Source organism: Eschrichtius robustus, chromosome 19 (genome assembly GCF_028021215.1).
Source record: "Eschrichtius robustus isolate mEscRob2 chromosome 19, mEscRob2.pri, whole genome shotgun sequence".
Lineage (NCBI taxonomy): Eukaryota > Metazoa > Chordata > Mammalia > Artiodactyla > Eschrichtiidae > Eschrichtius > Eschrichtius robustus.
In genome coordinates this window covers 67639930-67660553 of record NC_090842.1, presented here as the reverse complement: position 1 = coordinate 67660553, position 20624 = coordinate 67639930, and the positions used below count along the sequence as shown (strand labels likewise).

The 20624-nt window shown below is 42.3% G+C and overlaps 1 protein-coding gene across 1 annotated transcript in view; it reads right to left on the bottom strand.

Annotated features, from left to right (window-relative positions):
• Window positions 1-20219, bottom strand: part of NLRP5 (NLR family pyrin domain containing 5) — a 31096-nt gene extending 10877 nt beyond the window's left edge. The window contains exons 1-7 of the mRNA XM_068528964.1: window positions 19931-20219; window positions 17218-17295; window positions 12200-13796; window positions 11017-11184; window positions 7555-7719; window positions 3383-3553; window positions 663-833 (exon numbers count right to left, since the gene is read on the bottom strand). Coding sequence (XP_068385065.1) covers window positions 663-833; window positions 3383-3553; window positions 7555-7719; window positions 11017-11184; window positions 12200-13796; window positions 17218-17295; window positions 19931-20219 — 2639 coding nt within the window. The remainder of the gene's footprint in view (window positions 1-662; window positions 834-3382; window positions 3554-7554; window positions 7720-11016; window positions 11185-12199; window positions 13797-17217; window positions 17296-19930) is intronic.
• Window positions 20220-20624: the final 405 nt, after the last annotated feature.

Here is a 20624-nt window from a genome sequence, read left to right as displayed (position 1 = left end):
ATGTGACACAAGTGAACTTATCTACAAAACAGAGACAGACATACAGACATAGAGAACAGACTTGTGTTTGCCAAGGAGGAGGGAGGGTGGGGGAGGGATGGATTGGGAGTTTGGGATTCGCAGATGTAAGCTATTATATATAGGATGGATAAACAACAAGGTCCTACTGTATAGCACAGGGAACTATATTCAATATCCTGTGATAAACCATAATGAAAAAGAATACATGTATAACTGAATCACTTTGCTATACAGCAGAAATTAACACAACAATATAAATCAACTATACTTGAATAAAATAAATTTAAAAAAAAGTGACCAGAGGCTCCCAGGAACCGAACCCTGGATTTCCCCAGGAGCAATGGTTCAGTATTCGCTAATTCAGCATTTGCTAATTCAGTATTCACGGCAACTTTACAGAACACAGCTGCCACGAGTAATAAGAATCGGCTGTATTTGGATAAATGAGGACTTCCCACTGTAAGAAAACACAGATGCGGAGGTGGAATTTTCCACGGAAGGATGAAATATAGGAGGTATCAGGAGGGGCAGGATGTGGCACTTATCAGGCCTCTTCGTCCTGACAATTTCCACGTTCCCCACTGCTTTCTGCTCTTTGTAATAAAGCTACGAATCCTCGCAGGGCAGCGAGTTGGACTCACATCAGCCTCTGTAGACCACAGCTGGGAAGTTTCACGGCTCGACACAGCAGATTCATGCCTTCACTCCCCAGGCTGTTTCCTGACAGGTACAGGTGTGTCAAGCTCTGGTTCTTGGTGAGAGCCGAGGCCAGATCCTGGCAGTCAGTGGCTGTGAGGCCGCAGTTCCCCAGTCTGCAAGGAGAGAGTCCCAGAAAGGAAATGATATCTATTCTTAAATTTCCATCTCTCCCTCCCTTGCAAGGAAGGGAGAGAAAGGTCACCCCCATAGCTGACACGCCCTGGCAGATATCTGGTGATGTCACATCATGTCTGTGTTTAACTTGCAAACTCAACTCCAGTGCTTCAGTCCCCAAATTCCACTCTGAAAGAATGAAATAATGCCATTTGCAGCAACAAGGATAGACCTAGAGATGGTCATACTGAGTGAAGTAAGACAGAGAGAGACAAATATCATATGATATTGCTTATATGTGGAATCCTAAAAGAAAAGATATAAATGAACTTATAAAACAGAAATATGACTCACAGACATAGAAAACAAACTTATGGTTACCAAAGGGGAAAAGTGGCAGGGAGGGATGAATTAGGAGTTTGGGATTAACAGATACAGACTACTATATATAAAAGAGATAACCAATAAGGACCTACTGTATAGCACAGGGAACTCTACTCAATGTCTTGTAATAATCTACAAGGGAAAAGAATCTGAAAAAGAATATATATATGTATATACATACATATATGTACCTACACACACATATATATATATATATATATATATATATATATATATATACACACACACGTACATTTTTTATCTGAATCACTTTGCTGTACACCCAAAACTAACACAACATTGTAAAGCAACTATACTTCAAATCAAAACAAAACAGAACAAAACAAAACAAAAATACTACTCTAAATATCGTGGATGATTAAATCTTCCATCAACCACCATGGGCAGCACCTGGGAAATGCAAATCTGCTCTCTATCTGGCTGTTTTACTGTGGTGTGAGGTTTTGCAGAGATGGTGACTTCCCTATTTAGAAGGACTTACATTTAATACATCATGACCCATAGATATAAACTAGATAGTCCACCTCTTTAGCAAAGCTTAAGAAGCAACAGTACTTGAAAATGAGAGTTTAATAGTACTTCTCTCATGGGATTGTGACAAAATTAGATGAATTGACACATCTGATGTGCTTAGAGCAGTGCAATGCACACAGCAAGCCCTTCCGCTGTATTATTGGCGGTGGTTCCTTTCGATGAAGGAAGAAATGCTTGCTGGGTTGGACTTGAAAGGGATCAGGACAGGCCACCTCAAAAATATGCTACTTTGACTTAAACAGTATTTTGAGCTGGAGGCAATAAAGAAAAATCAGACACAGGAGGAGCTCTCTGCCCTCCACCTATCTGCCTGAAAGCAGGACACACATTTCCCCCACTTCCTGTACCAGGGAAAGAACAACCTTTATCACAGAGATGGAGGTGGCACTGAGGTGAGTCTTCCTATAACCCTTATTTTCTATTAGTTTCCCCCATTTACTTCCTAGTCACCTTCCCATAACTTATCAGCCCATAGAAGCCCTAAACCCCTTTCCTTTGTCTAGTCACTTCTCCACAATTTTGTTAAAATGGTATATAAGCTCCTGAGTCTAACTGCTTCTTCGGGTTTTTCACTTCCTTTCTGTGAAGGCCCCATGCGCATTAAAAAAAATTAACGTCAATAAAATTTGTATGCCTTTTCTCCCGCAAATCTGTCCATTGTCTGTTTAATTTGCAGGCCCCAGATACTGATTATAAGAGTGTAGAATAAAGTTTTTCTCCCCCACCCCCCCACAGGTTGATGGCTAGAAGCTATGTTGGCTTCCACTGTGATTTTTTTCCCCCCTTCTGGGCTTGAAAGGGTAATTTGTGCCACTTGGTTTTCAACTTTTGCTCTGATTCAGAACCAAACTCCCACTGAAGGAGAATGCTCCTGCCATGGCATGCTTTGGGAGTGGTGGGGAGAAACAACCTTGTCCAAATTGTGGGATGTCAAGGAAGAAATTCCCAGGTAACAGATCAGTTCCCTAGGTATCAAATGGGAGCCCAGATTTTAGTTGTGCCTTTTATTCCCTGTATGACCTGAGACAAGAGACTTCCCTTCTTCTGGATTCTGCTTTCCTTATCAGCAAGTGGGAGGAAAAAATTCCCAGCTGGTAGGTTGCTTGTGAAAATGATGTTAATGGGAGAGAACACTTAGCACAGAGCCTGGTGCTTAAGGATGCCATAGATGGCAGCTTAACCACAATCCTACGTCTCTTTGGGATTTTGGCATTGGAGAAAGTTTCAAGTATACAGTACAGTATTGTTAACTATAATCTGAATGCTGTATGTTAGATCCCCAGAACTTATTCCTCTTATAACTGGAAGTTTATACCCTTTGACACATATGTCCCCATTTCCCCAACTCCCAGCCTCTGGCAACCTCCATTCTACTCTGTTTCTTCAAGTTCAGCTTCTGCTCTGGTCTTTTATATCAGTTTGGAGTCAGTAGCAAAGACATAGATGTTAGTTTTTGGGTCTTACTCAGACCTCCACGTTGGGCTCTCCCATGAGGTCCCATCTCCCATTCTAACCCTCGGCTTACGCATCAGCCAATTCCCCACCCTTTCCCCCCACGACTTGGATGATCTCAAGAGAAGATAACTCTGGTGAACAGAGTTCAACTCACATAAGCTTCTGCAGGGTGCATTGTGTGACCTTCAAGGCATCACAGAGAGACTTTATGCTCTGGTCCGTCACCTTATTTCCTGCCAGGCTCAGGGATTTCAGGCTGATGGACGAAACAAGCATTTGGGAGATCACCTGACAACAGGTGTGGGTTAATTCACAGTGATCCAACCTGCAGAGACAGGCAACGGGAGACACATCCCCACCTCTTCCCAGAAGCAAGCCATTTCCCCTCCTTCCCCGCCCGGCAGCCACTCTGTCCCTTTGGCTGGTTCCTGGATGCTGTTTGCTCTGGCCTGAGGGTCTGAGCATTTGCTGTTTCTGTTTGCAACACCCCTCCTCATCCCAGCCCCAGGTCTTTTTGGGGTTCAATTTTCCATTCACTCTCCAGAGTGTCACTTCTTCTGAGTAAGTGGGTCTCACTACCTTCCTTAACTACGCCTGCCCTGCCCTACCCAACCCCATCCTCTTGCTTCAGTATTATTTTATTCATAGCGATTATCAAAAGCTGACATCTCATATATTTATCTGACATATAACACTGTGTAAGTATCAGGTGTAACTTGATATATTTATACACTGCAATATGTATACATTGATTTGATACATTTATATATTGCAATATGATTGCCAATGTAGCAGTAGCTACAACCTGTATCACATCACGCATTATCATTTTTTTTGTTTGTTTTTGGTGGGAATAATTCAGATCTAGTCTCCTAGCAATTTTGATGTTTATAATACAATACTGGGGCATCTATAATCATTACACTGTGCATTAGATCTCCAGGACCTATTGATCTATTAGTTGCAAGTTGGTACCCTTAAATAGGATATCCTCTAGGCCTGATGTGTCACGTAATCTGCCGTTTTGCAGGTAGCTTTACCATCTGAAACATGGAGATGACCGCTACCAACCACAGCAGTGCTTGTGAGGATTAGAAGGGTAAATACCGCAGCGAGGCGTTGCTCTAACTGTGCAAACCTGTTCTTGCTTTTACCTGGATGCAGAGCTGGACTACATTTCACAGCCTGCCTTGCAGTGAGTATGATCACACAACTGAGCTCCTGCTAAGAGAATATGAGGGGAAGTGATTTGAACCACTTCTGAGTCAGGTCCATAAGACCTCCAGGTTTCCCCAAGCTCCCTCTGCTTCCATAAGCAGACTGCCTGTGCCCAGCAGGGTCTTGGAAGCTGTGTGTTAACAGTAGGACCTGGGCTTCCCTGGTGGCGCAGTGGTTGGGAATCCGCCTGCCAATGCAGGGGACATGGGTTCGAGCCCTGGTCTGGGAAGATCCCACATGCCGCGGAGCAACTAAGCCCTTGCGCCACAACTACTGAGCCTGTGCTCTGGAGCCCGCGAGCCACACCCACTGAGCCTGCGCTCTAGAGCCCGCGAGCCACACCTACTGAAGCCCGAGCGCCTAGAGCCTGTGCTCCACAAGAGAAGCCACCGCAATGAGAAGCCTATGCGCCGCAACTAGAGAAAAGCCCTCATGTAGCAATGAAGATCCAACGCAGCCAAAAATAAAAAAATAAATAAAATAAATAAATTTATGAAAAAAGAAAACAAACAAATGCTGGAGAGGGTGTGGAGAAAAGGGAACCCTCCTAAAACAAAAACAAAAACCAGTAGGACCTGTTAGCCTGGACTGTTTATATAGACATCTCAACCCCCTTTGGACTGTTTATATAGGCAATAAATGCCCTTCTATTATTCCTGAGCCATTATACATTTTTGCGTCTATCTGTCACAGAACCTAACGAATACACTAGCACATAGAAAACAATCTCAATTATTTGCTCTGTTGGGTTTTAGATGGATCTTTGAGTTCTCCAAACATACATGCTTTTGGTGTGTGTGTGCATGTACAGCTTCTCGGTTCACTTATTTTTATCTCCCCGTGCTAGCCTATGAGAACAGGAACCTTGTCCCATTCATCAGGACATTCCCAGAACCCATGAGATAGTGTTATAAACATAACAGGAGCTCTGTATTTGTTCAACGCAAGAAAATGAATCTCCCATTGAGCTTGCAATCAAAATCCTTCACAATGTGGCCCGATCTGTCTTTCAAAGACAGATCTGTCCCTCCCATTTAGAGATTAGCCAATCACCCCCATCCCTTCTCTCCATTCAATACATCTTTGGGGGCATAGTTTGGACCAGGTGCTGGGAGTAAAGCAGTTCTAGGTTCTGGGAATAAGCAGTGAAGGAAACAGAACACTCCTGTCCTCATGAGTTACCAGAAGGTAAACTCATTAGTAGGATTCCCAACAAATGGGCTGTCATCTCTCACCATATGATTTTACACTTTCTCTTTCCTTGGCCCCAAATAGCCTTTCTCTCTCTCCTCTTTTCTGACAACGTGTGTCTTATTTATTCTTTGAATCCAAGCTCTAGTTACCCTATTAGTGAAGCATCAAGAGGGACAGAGACAGAGAGACAGAGACAGAGAGAGACACAGAGAGACACAGAGACACAGACAGAGACAGAAAGAGACAGAGACACAGAGAGAGACAGAGGCACAGAGAGACACAGAGACAGAGATGACAGAGAGAGATTCATCTCCTCATTCCCAGAGATGGTTGTAAAACCCACATGGCATTTAGCAGACACATCCGCATTTCCATCCTGTAAGGACTTCTACTCTCCGACTGACTTCCTTGGGTTACGTTTTTAAATGTGTAGTTTGCAAGTTAACATAAGGTGCAAAGCAAGCTACTCTTCCGCACTTGCGGTGTGTCAGTCAACAAAGCCGAGCAGACCTCGTGCTCATCTGTCTCAAAAGCACCAAGGAGTAGTGGTCTTTAGTTCCAGCTAATCTAATTGGCAAGACACATGCCCAGGAATTACAAAACTGTGGTAAGAACTCCAAACTGGAAATGACCAAAATGTCCCTGAATTGGTGAATGGCTACACTAACTGTGCACATCTGTATCACCGAACGGTTCTCAGTAATAAAAAGGAACACACTGTTGATACATGGAACAGCTTGGACGGATCTCAAGGGCATTTACAGATTGAAAGAAGCCCATCTCAGGCAATGACATACTGTATGGTTCCATTCATATAGTGCTGTTGAATGAAAAATTATAGAGATGGCAAACCTGAGTGTGTGTGTATACACACACACACACACACACAAGGGGATACTTCTCAGCCACAGAAAGGATGAAATCTTGCCATTTGTGAGAACATAATACCCTCAGGATCAATTTGTGTTAAGTGAAATAAGACGGAGAAAGACAAATACCGTATGATTGCACTCATAATGTGGAATCTAAAAAACTGATAAAGAAAACCCCCAAATAAATGAACAAACCAAATCAAGACAAACATGTCGATACAGAGAACAGTGTAGTGGTTACAGGATGGTGAGGGAGGTCTACTGCATAGTGACGGATAGAAAACAAATTTTTGGTGGTGAGCATACTGAAGTGTAGATGGAAGTAGAAATATAATGTTGGGGACTTCCCTGGTGGCACAGTGGTTAGTAATCTGCCTGCCAACGCAGGAGACGAGGGTTCGAGCCCTGGTCCGGGAAGATCCCACATGTTGTGGAGCAGCTAAACCCGTGAGCCACAACTACTGAGCCTGTGCTCTAGAGCCCAAGAGCCACAACTACTGAGCCCATGTGCCACAACTACTGAAGCCCGTGTGCCTAGAGCCCGTGCTCCGCAACAAGAGAAGCCACCACAAGGAGAAGTCTGTGCACCGCAACAAAGAGTAGCCCCCGCTCGCCACAACTACAGAAAGCCTATGCGCAGCAACGAGGACCCAACACAGCCAAAAATAAATAAATTAATTAATTAATTAAAAAAGAAATATAACGTTATATAAGTTTCATATATACAAGTCAATGTTACCACAATAAAAAATGTTTTAACAGCCTAAATAAAATTGGTTTTTGCCAGAAAAAAAATTGAAAGTTATGTATATTTCACCACAAGAAAAAAGTAACACAAAATTTACCATCTTAGCTTTTCAGTGTACAATTCAGTGGCACTAATTATATACACGCTGTTGCGCAGCTATCGCCACCAACCTTATCCAGACTCCTGATTCTCTATAATATTTTAGCAGCTTTCTGTGAATGATTATTTCAAAATAAAAAGTAAAAACAATAAAGCCCTGAAATCCGCAAAGCAAAAACCACACCCAGGACTTACCTCAGAGACTCCAGCAAACAGTTTGGGTGCTTTACTGCTTCACATGCCATCATAACATCTCTATCCTTCAGGTGAGTGCTTTCCAAGTCCAGGTATTTAATATTTCGGTTGATAAGAGTTAGCCAGAGGTGACGGAGACCAAGGGTAATCTGGGCACCTGTAAATCTACAGAAGAGGAAAGAAAACACTAGTTACACGTTTGGGTGACATTTGGTTGTATCCTAATTTTTCCTTCTTGCTCTTTCTTCCATTTCAACCCTGATCTCTCATTATTTGCATTTACAATTGCCCCTCAAATAACATGGATTGAAACTGCACGAGTCCACTTATACATGGAGTTTTTTTCAATTATAAAAATATATATGTAGAACATTGTGTGCAAAACTTGTATTGAAGTGGATAGCCTATCATTACACAGGAATAAGGTGAGTGATATTCAGTATAAAATTAATAATGTGTTTGTTTTCTCACTGTTTTATAACTTTGCTTTCAAAGAATTGCATTACTGTACAGTATGCCTTTCTCTCTCATAATTGTAGAAACTGTATCAGCTGATCGTCACAGGTAAGTGGTTTTTAAAAAATGTAACAATGTTTCCAATATTGTATTATGAATATGATTGTAATATGGATGCCATAAAAATTTTATAATGATTCATTCATTAGTGTACAGGCTAGGCTACCATAAAGCAATCTTATTGCTGCTTCTTCATTATCTATGCATGAATCATTACACCTGTAAATAAATATGAATTTCTTTCACATTATATTTTCATTTTTGATGTCCACTGTTACACGTATGTATATACACATATGTACATTATACATATAACATCTAAAGTATTTTGTATCATATAATATTGATGGAGATACTGACAAATGATTCCCCTTATAAAGAGACAACATCAATTTATGGTATCAATAAATACAGTACTGTAAAAATGTACTTTCTCTTCCTTATGATTTTCCTAATAACATTTTCTTTTCTCTAGCTTACTTTATTTTAAGACTACAGTATATAATACATATATAAATATGTATTAATTGACTATGTTATTGGTAAGGCTTCTGGTCAACAGTAGACTATTAGTGGTTAAGTTTTTGGGGAGTCAAAAGTTATGTTTGGATTTTTGACTGCATGGGGCCAGGGCTTGGCATTGTTCAAGGGTCAAAACAATTCCTGCATTGTTCAAAGGTCAAAAGTATTTTATTTTAAAGGAGCAAATACTTGAGTACCTATGATGCATCAGGCACTGGGAAGAGCATATTAAACAATGCTAATATTCTGTGCCCTATGGAGCTTAACCTATCAGGGAAGACGTTCAAAAGAGGCAAAAGAGTTATGCATAAGAAAGCTAAAAATAGAGCTACCATATGATCCAGCAATCCCACTCCTGGGCATATATCCAGAGAAAACCATAATTCAAAAAGATACATGTACCCCGATGTTCACTGCAGCACTATTTACAGTAGCCAAGACATGGAAGCAACCTAAGTGTCCATCAACAGATGAATGGATAAAGAAGATGTGGTACATATATACAATGGAATACTACTCAGCCATAAAAAGAACAAACTAATGCCGTTTTCAGCAATATGGATGGACCTAGGGATTATCATACTAAGAGAAGTCAGTCAGACAGAGAAAGACAAGTATCGTATGATATCACTATGTGGAATCCAAAAAAAATGGTACAAATGAACCTATCTACAAAACAAATAGAATCACAGATGTAGAAAACAAACTTATGATTACCAAGGGGGAAAGGGTGGGGAAGGGCTAAACTGGGAGATTGGGATTGACATATACACACTACTATATATAAAATAGATAACTAATAAGGACCTACTGTATAGCACAGAGAACTCTACTCAGTACTCTGTAATGACCTATATGGGAATAGAATCTAAAAAAGAATGGATGTATGTATATGTATAGCTAATTCACTTTGCTATGCAGCAGAAACTAACACAACATTGTAAGTCAACTATACTCCAAAAAATTTATAAAAAAAGAATGAAATATGTTATAGTTCATTAAGAATAGAGCTACAGATATCTAGCCAAGTTCAAGTTGAAGAAAAAAGTCAAATGTCAGACTGTGCAATGTGATATCATTTGGATTAAAAACTTCATATGCCACTATATATTTATAATTGCATGGAAAATTTTTGAGAATATGTGAAAGTAATTAGGCAAACAGGAAGCTGAAGAGGCATCAAGGGACTTACTGAAAATCCTTTGTACTTCATGAATCTCTTTACCATTATCATGTATCAGGGTTGAATGACAAATACAGTGATGACATGGATTTTTTTGTTTTTTTTAGAGTTACTGTTTTTTTTTTTTTAACATCTTTATTGGAGTATAATTGCTCTACAATGGTGTGTTAGTTTCTGCTGTATAACAAAGTGAATCAGCTATGCATATACATATATCCCCATATCTCCTCCCTCTTGCATCTCCCTCCCACCCTCCCTATCCCACCCCTCTAGGTGGTCACAAAGCACCCGAGCTGACCTCCCTGTGCTATGCGGCTGCTTCCCACTAGCTATCTATTTTACATTTGGTAGTGTATATATGGATGACATGGATTAAAGCAAGTGACAGGGTGTAACAAGAGCTTATTAACACAGGGGCAGCTAGTGGGGAGGGATTCCCAAGGGAAAAACAGTTAAGATAACAGCTGACAGAGAAATCAAGTTTGGTGTAGGACTTAAGGTGAACAAAGCATTATTCCTTATTCTGGGATCACCAAGCTCCTTGGCTCAGCCCAGTTTAAGGAAACTAATTAGGGAAGGGATAGAAGTGGCCAGGAGAGGAAAATGTTTGCAGCCAAGAACTTGACTTGGTCTACTCTTGAGTGTCACGTGTGCTTCACTTGGTCCTGGAGGGAAAAGTAGAAATAGAACCTTTGTTGAAGTAGAACAAGCCCTTCATTTCCTGCTCTAGGTGTCTGGTAAGTACCCTGGCATCTCCAACAGACCCAGGAACTTATTGGGTTGGCCCAAAAAGTTCATTTGGGTTTTTCCGTAAGGTGTTATAGAAAAACCCAAATGAACTTTTGGGCCAATCCAATATATTAGGTATTTAAATACTTGTTACCTTATTAGCCTAAAAGCATTAAGGACTGATTTAAAGGCTCTCACAGATCATGCACCTTGATCTTGCTATTGCCTCATGCTCTACCATTTACTGAAATGAGCCTCCCTCACTTTTCCCCCACTAACCAACTCCTATTCATCCTTCAAGACCCCGAGTAAATGAACCCACCTTAGTAATCCCTTCACAAGGTCTTTAGTCATTCCTCATCCTGGTGCTTTTGGGAACTTGGTTCCTATACCTTCCATGGCCCTTATTCCCTCCGAATACATTTTATAGATTGGTCTTCCTCAGTAGGTGGGAGAGGAGAGCCATGACACAGCCAGGCAAAGGGGCATGTACAGGGGCTGGGAAGCCTTACATCAGATTCTGTATTTTACAGGTTGGCTGCCTCAGCTTGATGCAGAGGGTCTTCATGGCCTCTTCACTCAAGACGCTGCCGCTCAGGTTGAGCTGTCGTAGGCTGGGGTGGGTGCTGAGCACGGAGCAGAGGTGTTCCCAGTGTTCATTACGGGTCTTGATCTGCAGGCTATGTTGGAGAAGGAAATAAGCATTTGCTTCCACAGGATGGATTTTGACACGAACAACTGGCCCAAAAATGCCCGGGGAGAGAAACCAGTGTATTAGGGCGGGACAGGGATGGTTTTAGAGGCTCTGAGGCCAGTGTAGCAGATCTCACCTCATGCTCTGGAAAAGTGCTCTCGTAACCACCTGCCTCCTGAATATTTCGACACCCACGGGGCACACCTCCAGCTCTCGAGTAAGATTTGTGCTTAAATTCTAGCTCCCCCTTGAATGTCAGAGGGTGCAGCCACTACTGAAAACAGTATGGAGTTTGCTCCCCCAGATTAAAAATAGAACTACCACATGATCCAGCAATCCCACTTCTGAGGGGTATATCAAAGAATTGAAATCAGGATCCCAAAGAGATATTTGTACTCTATTAGTCACAATAGCCAAGACATGGAAACAACCTAAGTGTCCATAGTGGATAAGTGGATAAAGAAAATATGGTATACACACAAAATGGAATATCATTCAGCCTTAAAAGAGAAGGAAGTCCCGCCATTTGCAACAACTGGGATGAAGCTAGAGGATATTATGCTAAGGGAAAAAAGCAGTAACAGAGAGACATGCATGATCTCCCTTACATGGAGATTCTAAAATAGTCGAATTCATAGAAGCAGAATGTAGAGTGGTGGTTGCCTGGGGCTGGGGGTGAGGGAAATGGGGAGATGTTGGCCAAAGGGTACAAAGTTTCACTTATGCAGGATAAATACATTCTGGAGAGCTAATGTACAACGATGTGACTAGGGATAGTAGGTAGTCTTAAGTGTTTTTACCACACACACACTCACACACACACACAAAGAAAATAACTATATGAGGTAATGGGTATGCTAATTCACTTGATGGTGATGATTATTTCAGGTATATCAAAGCACCAAGTCATACATCTAAATATATGCAATTTTCATTTGTCAATTATAGCCCCCTTTCCAAAGATGGAAAGAAAAAAAAAATTGCAGAGGTAAGGTACTCACCCTTGGCGAATGCTGGGCCATGCCTCAGCAAATTCATCCTTTGGGACCTCTCTGACATCCAACCGAATTTTCCGTAAATACTGGCAATGCCGGAAACAGAAAGAAGACACTATTAAGTCCATTGGCCGGTTCAGCGGAAGCCACACTTCTTGGAAGCCGTTCAATGCCGAGCGAACAAACTCGTCATCCTGCGTCTCAAAAAGATAGTAGAAGGCGTCAAGGAAGTCTAGCGGGGCAGTGGTGTTGGCGTGTTGACCCAACAAAGAGATCCAGTGCAGAAGCCTCTGCTTTGCCACCAGCGGGACAGGACATCCCAGGAGGGTTCCCAGCGCCCCCATCACCTCTTTGCTCATGAGGCCAAACAAGAACCTCTTCATCTGGACCAAGTGGACGTTGAAGTCGATTTGCTTGAGTTCCATCGAACTCTTTACATTCTCAGTGAACAGAGGGTAGGGGTCCCCCTCTCCTTCCAATCCTTCCAGGACATAGTATAAGGCAGCAAAGAACTCCTGGAGGCTGAGGTGTAAGAACATGTAACACTCTTCCCAGCGGCTGCCTTGGAGAAGGATGCCTGTGTGAAACAGGGCGGAGAGCTCAGGCTCCTTCAGTCCGTGCACGCCCAGGTCATCGCCGTAAAACACGAACTTCGTATTCCACACGCCTTCCGCAGCCATCCGGCACAAGCCCTTCAAGGTGACTCTCTCTTCCTGACGCAGACAGCGCCTGACTGCATCTTTTGGAGCGAGCTGATGGAACACGAATGAGGCATACAAGCCCGTGAGAGTCTGGCAAGCGATGGAAAGGCCCTTTCCTGGTGTCTCTTGCAGATTTAGAGCCTCACAGACCAGAGAGCACACGACGGACACCTGGCACTTGTCACACACCTCATGGTTGCCCACCACTGAACGCAAGGCTTGCGTCTTTTGATGTTCGTGCTTCACATGCTCAAGAAGCAACTGCATCCTTTTTTCCACCGAGAGTCCCCGAACCAACAGGTAATGGGGAGACAGGAGCACGGATTGGAGCTTTTCTAAGCCTGAGTCTCGGACGGTGATGATCAGGGAAGACTCGGGGAGCAAGACTTTCTTCAGAAGACTGTGCATCAAGACGGACACGGGTTGCTTCTCCGCCCAGTCTCCAGAGAGATTTGAGTCATCGTCTTTGAAGGCGAGGTCCAGGTCCTCAAATCCGTCAACCACAAACAAGAGCCTTTCTGGTTGGGACAGGATCTCCTCCACCTGGACCTGGGTGTCTGGCCACTGCCTGGAGATTAACTCTGCAAAGCTGCACTCCCTCGTCCACTGTACCTCTCCGGCGTGGAGGAAAAAGACATAGGAGAACATGCCCTGGTAGAGCTCACCTTGTGCCCAGAACAGCAGGATCCTTCTGGCCAGAGCCGATTTCCCGATTCCCGCCTTTCCATGTAGAACCACAGTGAGAGGCCGGAAGCCCCCCTGGTCTGGATTAAAAGCCCCCAACAACACGTGCACATCTGGACAGTCAGAGGCAAATTTTTCAAAGCTGTGGTGTGCATCCCGCTTCGTGGAGAATTTCCTCATCACGTGACTCTTATAGCCCTGTTGGTCATCTCTGTGGCCTGAGTCGGACAGGAGAGAAGAAGAACGAGATGGAGAGTTTGAAGAAAGTCTGGATTTTAGTAAAAAACTAGCAAAAAAGCAAAACAAAAACCGCAGACCTGGTGGATCCTAAATCAGACAGCCTACAGCTGTGGGTCTTTTGTTTCTTCCTAGCAACGTACATATAACAAGCTCTGTCCCTCATACGAAGATCACGTCCTCAAAGCTTACGGATGTTCTGCAAAATAGCTCTGTGTCCCTTTAACCGGATTTCTCTTTCCAGGACTTCATACCCGATAGGTTACATTTTCATTTGCTTATTGTCTGTCTCCCGCAATGGATTCTGCGCAGGGACTTTGCTGCTTGCTACTGTATCTTCAGTATTTGTAACAGTGCCTGGTGCCCTGTGGACACGCAACTACGTATTCACTGAATAATCTACGCTGAACATGCCTATGTGGTCTCTGAAACAGAGGAGCTTGGGGGAGCTGAGGGTGTGTGCGTGGCCCTGCGTTCCAGACCTCGGGGTGGGCGGGCACATTCAGTTCCAGCCCAGGAGCCCCGGGCTACTGTGGAGAAACAGCTCCACGTGACAGGGGACCCTGCTCTTTAGGAGGAGGTAAGCGCAGCCTTTGAAGTTACACCGGTCCTGCCTGGAACTCGAAGCTCTATAGTGTCTGTGATTTGGAACAAGTTGCCTCATTTTCTGGACCTCCATTTCCTCACCTATAAGATGAGATGGACATCCTCTTCAAGGGCTGTGACAAATATTTAAGGAACAAAAAGTGCATTCGATATTTATCGGCACAGGGCTTGGCAAAGATGAGCAATGGCCACTACTATCATTACAAAGCGTAATTCTTTCAACCTTACCCTCTTTATTTTATTCCCAACATTTGTCATAAATGGCAATTCTTTTATGCGTTTAATCATCTAGCTCCCAGCTTCCAAGGTGAGCTCCATGAGAAAAATACCTTGTCATTCTACCTCCATACCTGTAGCCTCTTTAACAGTCTCTGACATCCAATAGGTATGCACTAACATAAAAAATTAGATGATCATACTAAGTGAAGTAAGTGGGACAGAGAAAGACAAGTATCATACGATATCACTTATAGGTGGAATTGAAGAATGGATACAAATGAACTTCCTTACAAAACAGAAGGAGACTCACAGACTTAGAAAAGAAACTTATGGTTACCAAAAGGGGAAATGGGGGGGGGAGGGAGGGAGAAGAATATACACACTACTATATATAAAATAGGTAACTGATAAGGACCTACTGTATAGCACAGGGAACTCTACTCAATACTCTGTAATAACCTATATGGGAAAAGAATCTGAAAAAGAAGAGATATATATGTGTTACTGAATCACTTTGCTCTACACCTGAAACGAAACACAACACTGTAAATCAACCATATGCCAATATAAAATAAAAATTAAAAAAAATTAAAAACTCCTATCCGGTCCCTTACGTTAGCTGGTACTACCATTATCTTTAAAAAAAAAAAAAGACAGCAAGACTCTCTCTATACAAGTGCATGAGACAGTGACTAGACCTACATAAACTCTCTACACAAAAGTTCTAAATCTTAAACTTCATTGTTCTGCATCAGGAAGGTCATGAACAGATCTGTATTAAACCCACAAGCAGCAGACCCTCTGAGATCTGAACAAGGTCCATTTGCTGAGGTCACACTGATGTATTATCTTCCGTCAAAAGGACAGACTGTGCTCCTGGGTTGTAGGTTTTTGTGGAGGTAGAGGAACCCCAGAAAGATAGGCTGCAGTTGAATTCAACCCTTCTTTGCCTCTTCCTCAGCCACTTTTTCTTTTTCTTCTTCTTTTTTTTAAAAATTGAAGTACAGTTAATTTACAATGTTGTGTTATTTTCAACTATATAGCAATGTGATTCAGTTTATATAAATATTTGTATATATCTATATTTATTTATATATATTTATGAGTATATATAAACACATATTCTTTTTCAGATTATTTTCCATTATGGTTTATTATAAGATATTGAATATAGTTCCCTGTGCTATACAGTAGGTACTTGTTGTTTACCTATTTTATATACAGTGTTGTGTATATATACAATGGAATATTACTCAGCCATTAAAAAAATGAAATAATGCCATTTGCAGCAACATGAATGGACCTGGAGTTTATCGTATTAAGTGAAGTAAGTCAAAGACAAATATCATATGATATCACTTATATGTGGAATCTAAAAAATGATACAAATGAATTTATTTGCAAAACGAATAGACTCACAGACATAGACAACAAACTTATGGTTACCAAAGGGAATACTAGGGGTCGGCGGGAGACACCTTTTCTTCTCCCATGGATTTAATGATCATGTCTGTACTTAAGAGTTCCAAATATTGCTCTCTAGTGCTGACTTCTTCCCTAAAAATCCAGGATCATAGGTCTAACTCACTACCTTAAAGGGACCTCAAATTCAATGCACCAAAAACTCATTTCAGCTTTTACCTCTAACCAAAAACTTACTCCTTCTGCTAAGTTTCCTGTAAATGATAATTAGAAAGAAGCTTCTATTTCTGAACTTACTTTGGAACAGATATTTGGCTCATTCCCTTATACAGAAATCTAATTTTAGCCCCACATTATCACTGTATGGCAGTTTTTCATCAATAAAATGGGGATATTAATACCTCCCTTATGAGATGGGTGTAGGATCCCATGACAAAATCACAAAATGTGAGAACAGCGCCCGGCCCATGTCAAGTATTCTAGAAATGTCGTCATTGTTGGTATTTGTTACTACCCATTCCAACTGAAAATGGACAATACTGGCAGCTATTAGGTTTTCAAATATTTGTCCAAGGAATGATTAAAGTAACCCACACCTGCCAACATAAGTTATGTTGTACAGATGGAATAAAAGCTATGCTTGAAGTGATTTCAGAGTTTGAAATTTACTTCATTGACTTTCGGGACTTCCCTGGTGGTCCAGTGGCTGAGACTCCACGCTCCCAAATGCAGGGGGCCCAGGTTCAATCCCTGGTCGGGGAACTAAGATCCCACATGCCATGCCGCAACTAAGAGTTCACATGCTGCAACTAAGATCCTGAACGCGGCAACGAAGATCCCATGTGCCGCAACTAAGACCCTGTGCAGCCAAATCAGTCAATCAATCAATCAATATTTTTGAAAAAAATCATTGACTTTCAACATCACCATCCACCAGGTTGTCTAAACAGAAAGGTGGGAGCAATTCCTGAACCTCGGTTATTCTGAAACCCTCAACACCAAATTTCTACTAGATATATCTACCCCATATCTTACTGAGATATTACTATCTTAGATCTCAATAAATATTTTTCCATGATAATTTCCTTATACATAAATGTTAATAGCAGCATCATTCATACACATCCATTTTCCACCCCCCTCTCCCCCACTAACTTGGTACTTCTTCCATGCTTGGACCTTGGTCCGTCTTTGTTGGTGTAGAATGTTCTGGTATTTCAGCCAGTAAATATTCTGCAATAGAGAGTAGATCAGATAATGTCTCAGTAAAGTCATGGCAATTCCCCAAATCAGGGGTGAGCACATCCTCTGCCCAAATTACTGAGGGCAACGAAGGCTAGTCTCAGGATCTCACAGTTTATTCCATGACTAGTCTGAAATGAGGAAAATGGAGACAGACCCTCAAATACCACCAGCACGGTGAAGCAGCAGGGATTTATAGTAAAGAGTGTCTGATTTTGAGCACGTAAATGTACATTTCAGTCCCATTTTTGCTGCATGATCCTGGGTAGGTCATATAATAAGACAGTATATTATGGTTATTAAGAGTTAATCGTCAAGGGCTTCCCTGGTGGCTCAGTGGTTAAGAATCCGCCTGCCAATGCAGGGACACGGGTTTGAGCCCTGGTCCAGGAAAATCCCACATGCCGCGGAGCAACTAAGCCCATGTGCCAGAACTACTGAGCCTGCGCTCTAGAGCCCGCGAGCCACAACTACTGAGCCCACGTGCCACAACTACTGAAGCACACGTGCCTAGAGCCTGTGCTCTGCAACAAGAGAAGCCACCGTGATGAGAAGCCCGCGCACCACGACGAAGAGTAGCCCCCACTCGCTGAAACTAGAGAAAGCCTGTGTGCAGCAACGGAAACCCAAGGCAGCCAAAATAAATAAATTAATTAATAAATTTTTTAAAAAAAGAGCTAATCGTCAAGAGTCATCTTAACACCTCTCTCAAACGTCAGAATAGTTAGTTAACTACTCAGATGCCTGTGAGTTCTCCAAATAGAGGTACCTTCAACTCATGAGCTCTAACACTGACCACTCCTCCCTCCCCCTCCCCCATCTACTTGCTGCAAAACAGCTCTTCCAGTATTTCCTGGGATGAGGCAATGGAACCCCATCCACCCCGTCACTCATGCCAGAAACTTGGGTACCATGCTTGATACCATATTCTCTCTCTGCATTTAGTCCTCAAAAACTGTTGTGTCTGCTTCCAAAATATCTTCCAATTCCATTTCTACTTTTTCTTTAACTGCCATCATCACCCTAGTCCAAGCCTCCTTTATTTCTCCCGTGGGGTGCTAGAATGGACTCCTAACTGGTCTCCCCACGTCTACTCATGACTCTTTCCAGACCACTCATGACTTCAGCAACAATGTTGAAATGCCAGTTTGATTATTTCTACCCCTACCCCTTTAAAACTATTTAATTGCTTATGCTTTGCTATTAAAATTATTTTCAAGATGCTGTCTGACTTCTAGACCATCTTTTTCTCTTCATCTCCTGCCATATTCTCTCCAGTGCTTCATGGTCTATCCAACCTCTTTCTTTGTTAAAGATTTCATAATGTTGCTCTCTTTTGCTCAGAATGTTCTTCTCTACCCAATTAGCTCGGCTAATTCCTTTTCTTCATTTTTGTCTCAGCCTAAACCTTACTTCTTCTAGGAAGTGATTCTAGTCTTCACATATTTTCCTACGCCATCCATTTAAAAAATTGCCCATGTATCCCTCTTCCCTATAGCATTGCAAGCTATAAATCTCTGGCACATGATACATGAGAATTTAAAGATACGCAAAATGAATGTTAAGTAATTTTTGTCACATATTAGATCATGAACTTGGGTCAACTTGTGTAACTTGGTAGAATCTCTATTTTAGCTTCTGTCATGGGGAACCTATTTTTTGGGTGGGTTTGAAAATCAACAGCAGGGCACATGACAGCTTCAACATAGTATTTAGACTGGGGTACTGATTGGTAAACACCAACTATTGTTTTAATTTTATAACCCTTATTTCCTGTGAATAATACTAATATGTTTTCCACCCAGGGCTTTTTTGAGGCGCCGAAGGAATAGCTTCTGTTCAAGTCCTTTGCAGCTACAGCTGATGAGCTACATATAGGCATGTAATACCTGTAAGTCTTTAGGGCCAATCTGACTGCTTACACTTGGGGCTCTTCATTAAGCTTTTGTCCACAGTTGAGCTGACAATTACTCCTGATGAAGGAGAGCTATTATTTTTTTCTACTACCTTTCTCCTAAATACCTTAAGATAACTACACAATTTGATCTAAGTACGTTGCTATAATATGGGCACCAATATTCTGAGGAAGGTCAGTCCTTAGAGAAGTTCCTTGAACCTTAGTCCCTCAGTCTGGGGCAAGAAATAAGGGAGATGCCCATTGTACAGCCAGTAGTGTTCTCAAAAAATGAGTGAAGCTTTGTTAACCACTTTCTATACATCATCTTATGGAACCTTTGCAACAGCACAGATAAGCATCAGTTACTGTTCCCAGATGTGGAATCCAAGGGTCAGAGTAGGAGAAAATTTGCCATAAGTCATACTTGTGGTGGCACCAGAGCTACGCACTTCTGACTACAAATCCCACCTACTAACTTTGACCAAATTCTGTCCAGATAGAGGGTTTATCTACCCATGTCTTCTCCTTCATTGTTTCACAGGCTGGAGATGACTCTAGCTTCCAGCCAGGGAGGTTGACCAATGACTGAGTTAGCTCTCCTAGTTCAGATTCACGCTGTAGAGGTGGACCCCCTGAGAGAACAATGATACCTTTCCCATTCCCATGGGAACCTGAGGTCACCTCCCTTTTCTCCTACCCCTAGATATGCCCCAAATCTGTGTTACTCACTTTTCATCTCATCCCTGGCCATCTCCGAGAGGGCTGAGAGTCTCATCTTTTCAAAGATGTCAATGGATATCTTCCAGGCAAAAGATTCTTTATAATGCTCATGCAGGAGGGAGGTGAGCCGTTCCGAATCAGCATTATCCACTTCAACCAGTGGAAAAGAGCAGGTTGCCGGTTCCGAAGCGCTTTCCTTTAGTAATGCCTTAAATATCTGCAACTCTTCTTTGTGTAGCTGCTTGAAACACCATTGCAGTCCATAGTTGGAAAAGGAGGATAATTTGGCTTCTCCCATCTTAACGCAAGGCTGAGAGCTCAGGTTTTGATGGAAAAGTAGATTCTTTGGTAAACGAAGCAAATGGGACCTGTTGGAAAAGTGACACGATTCAAAAGAGAACCTTGCATCAAATTCTCAAGTTTGTACAACCAGCCTCAATTGACTCACCAGATGGAAAGACATTCTCTCTTCTTTTTTTAAAATTATTTATTTATTTATTTTTGGCTGTGTTGGGTCTTCGTTTCCGTGCGAGGGCTTTCTCTAGTTGTGGCAAGCGGGGGCCACTCCTCATCGCGGTGCGCGGGCCTCTCACTGTCGCGGCCTCTCTCGTTGCGGGGCACGGGCTCCAGACGCGCAGGCTCAGTAGTTGTGGCTCACGGGCCTAGTTGCTCCGCGGCATGTGGGATCTTCCCAGACCAGGGC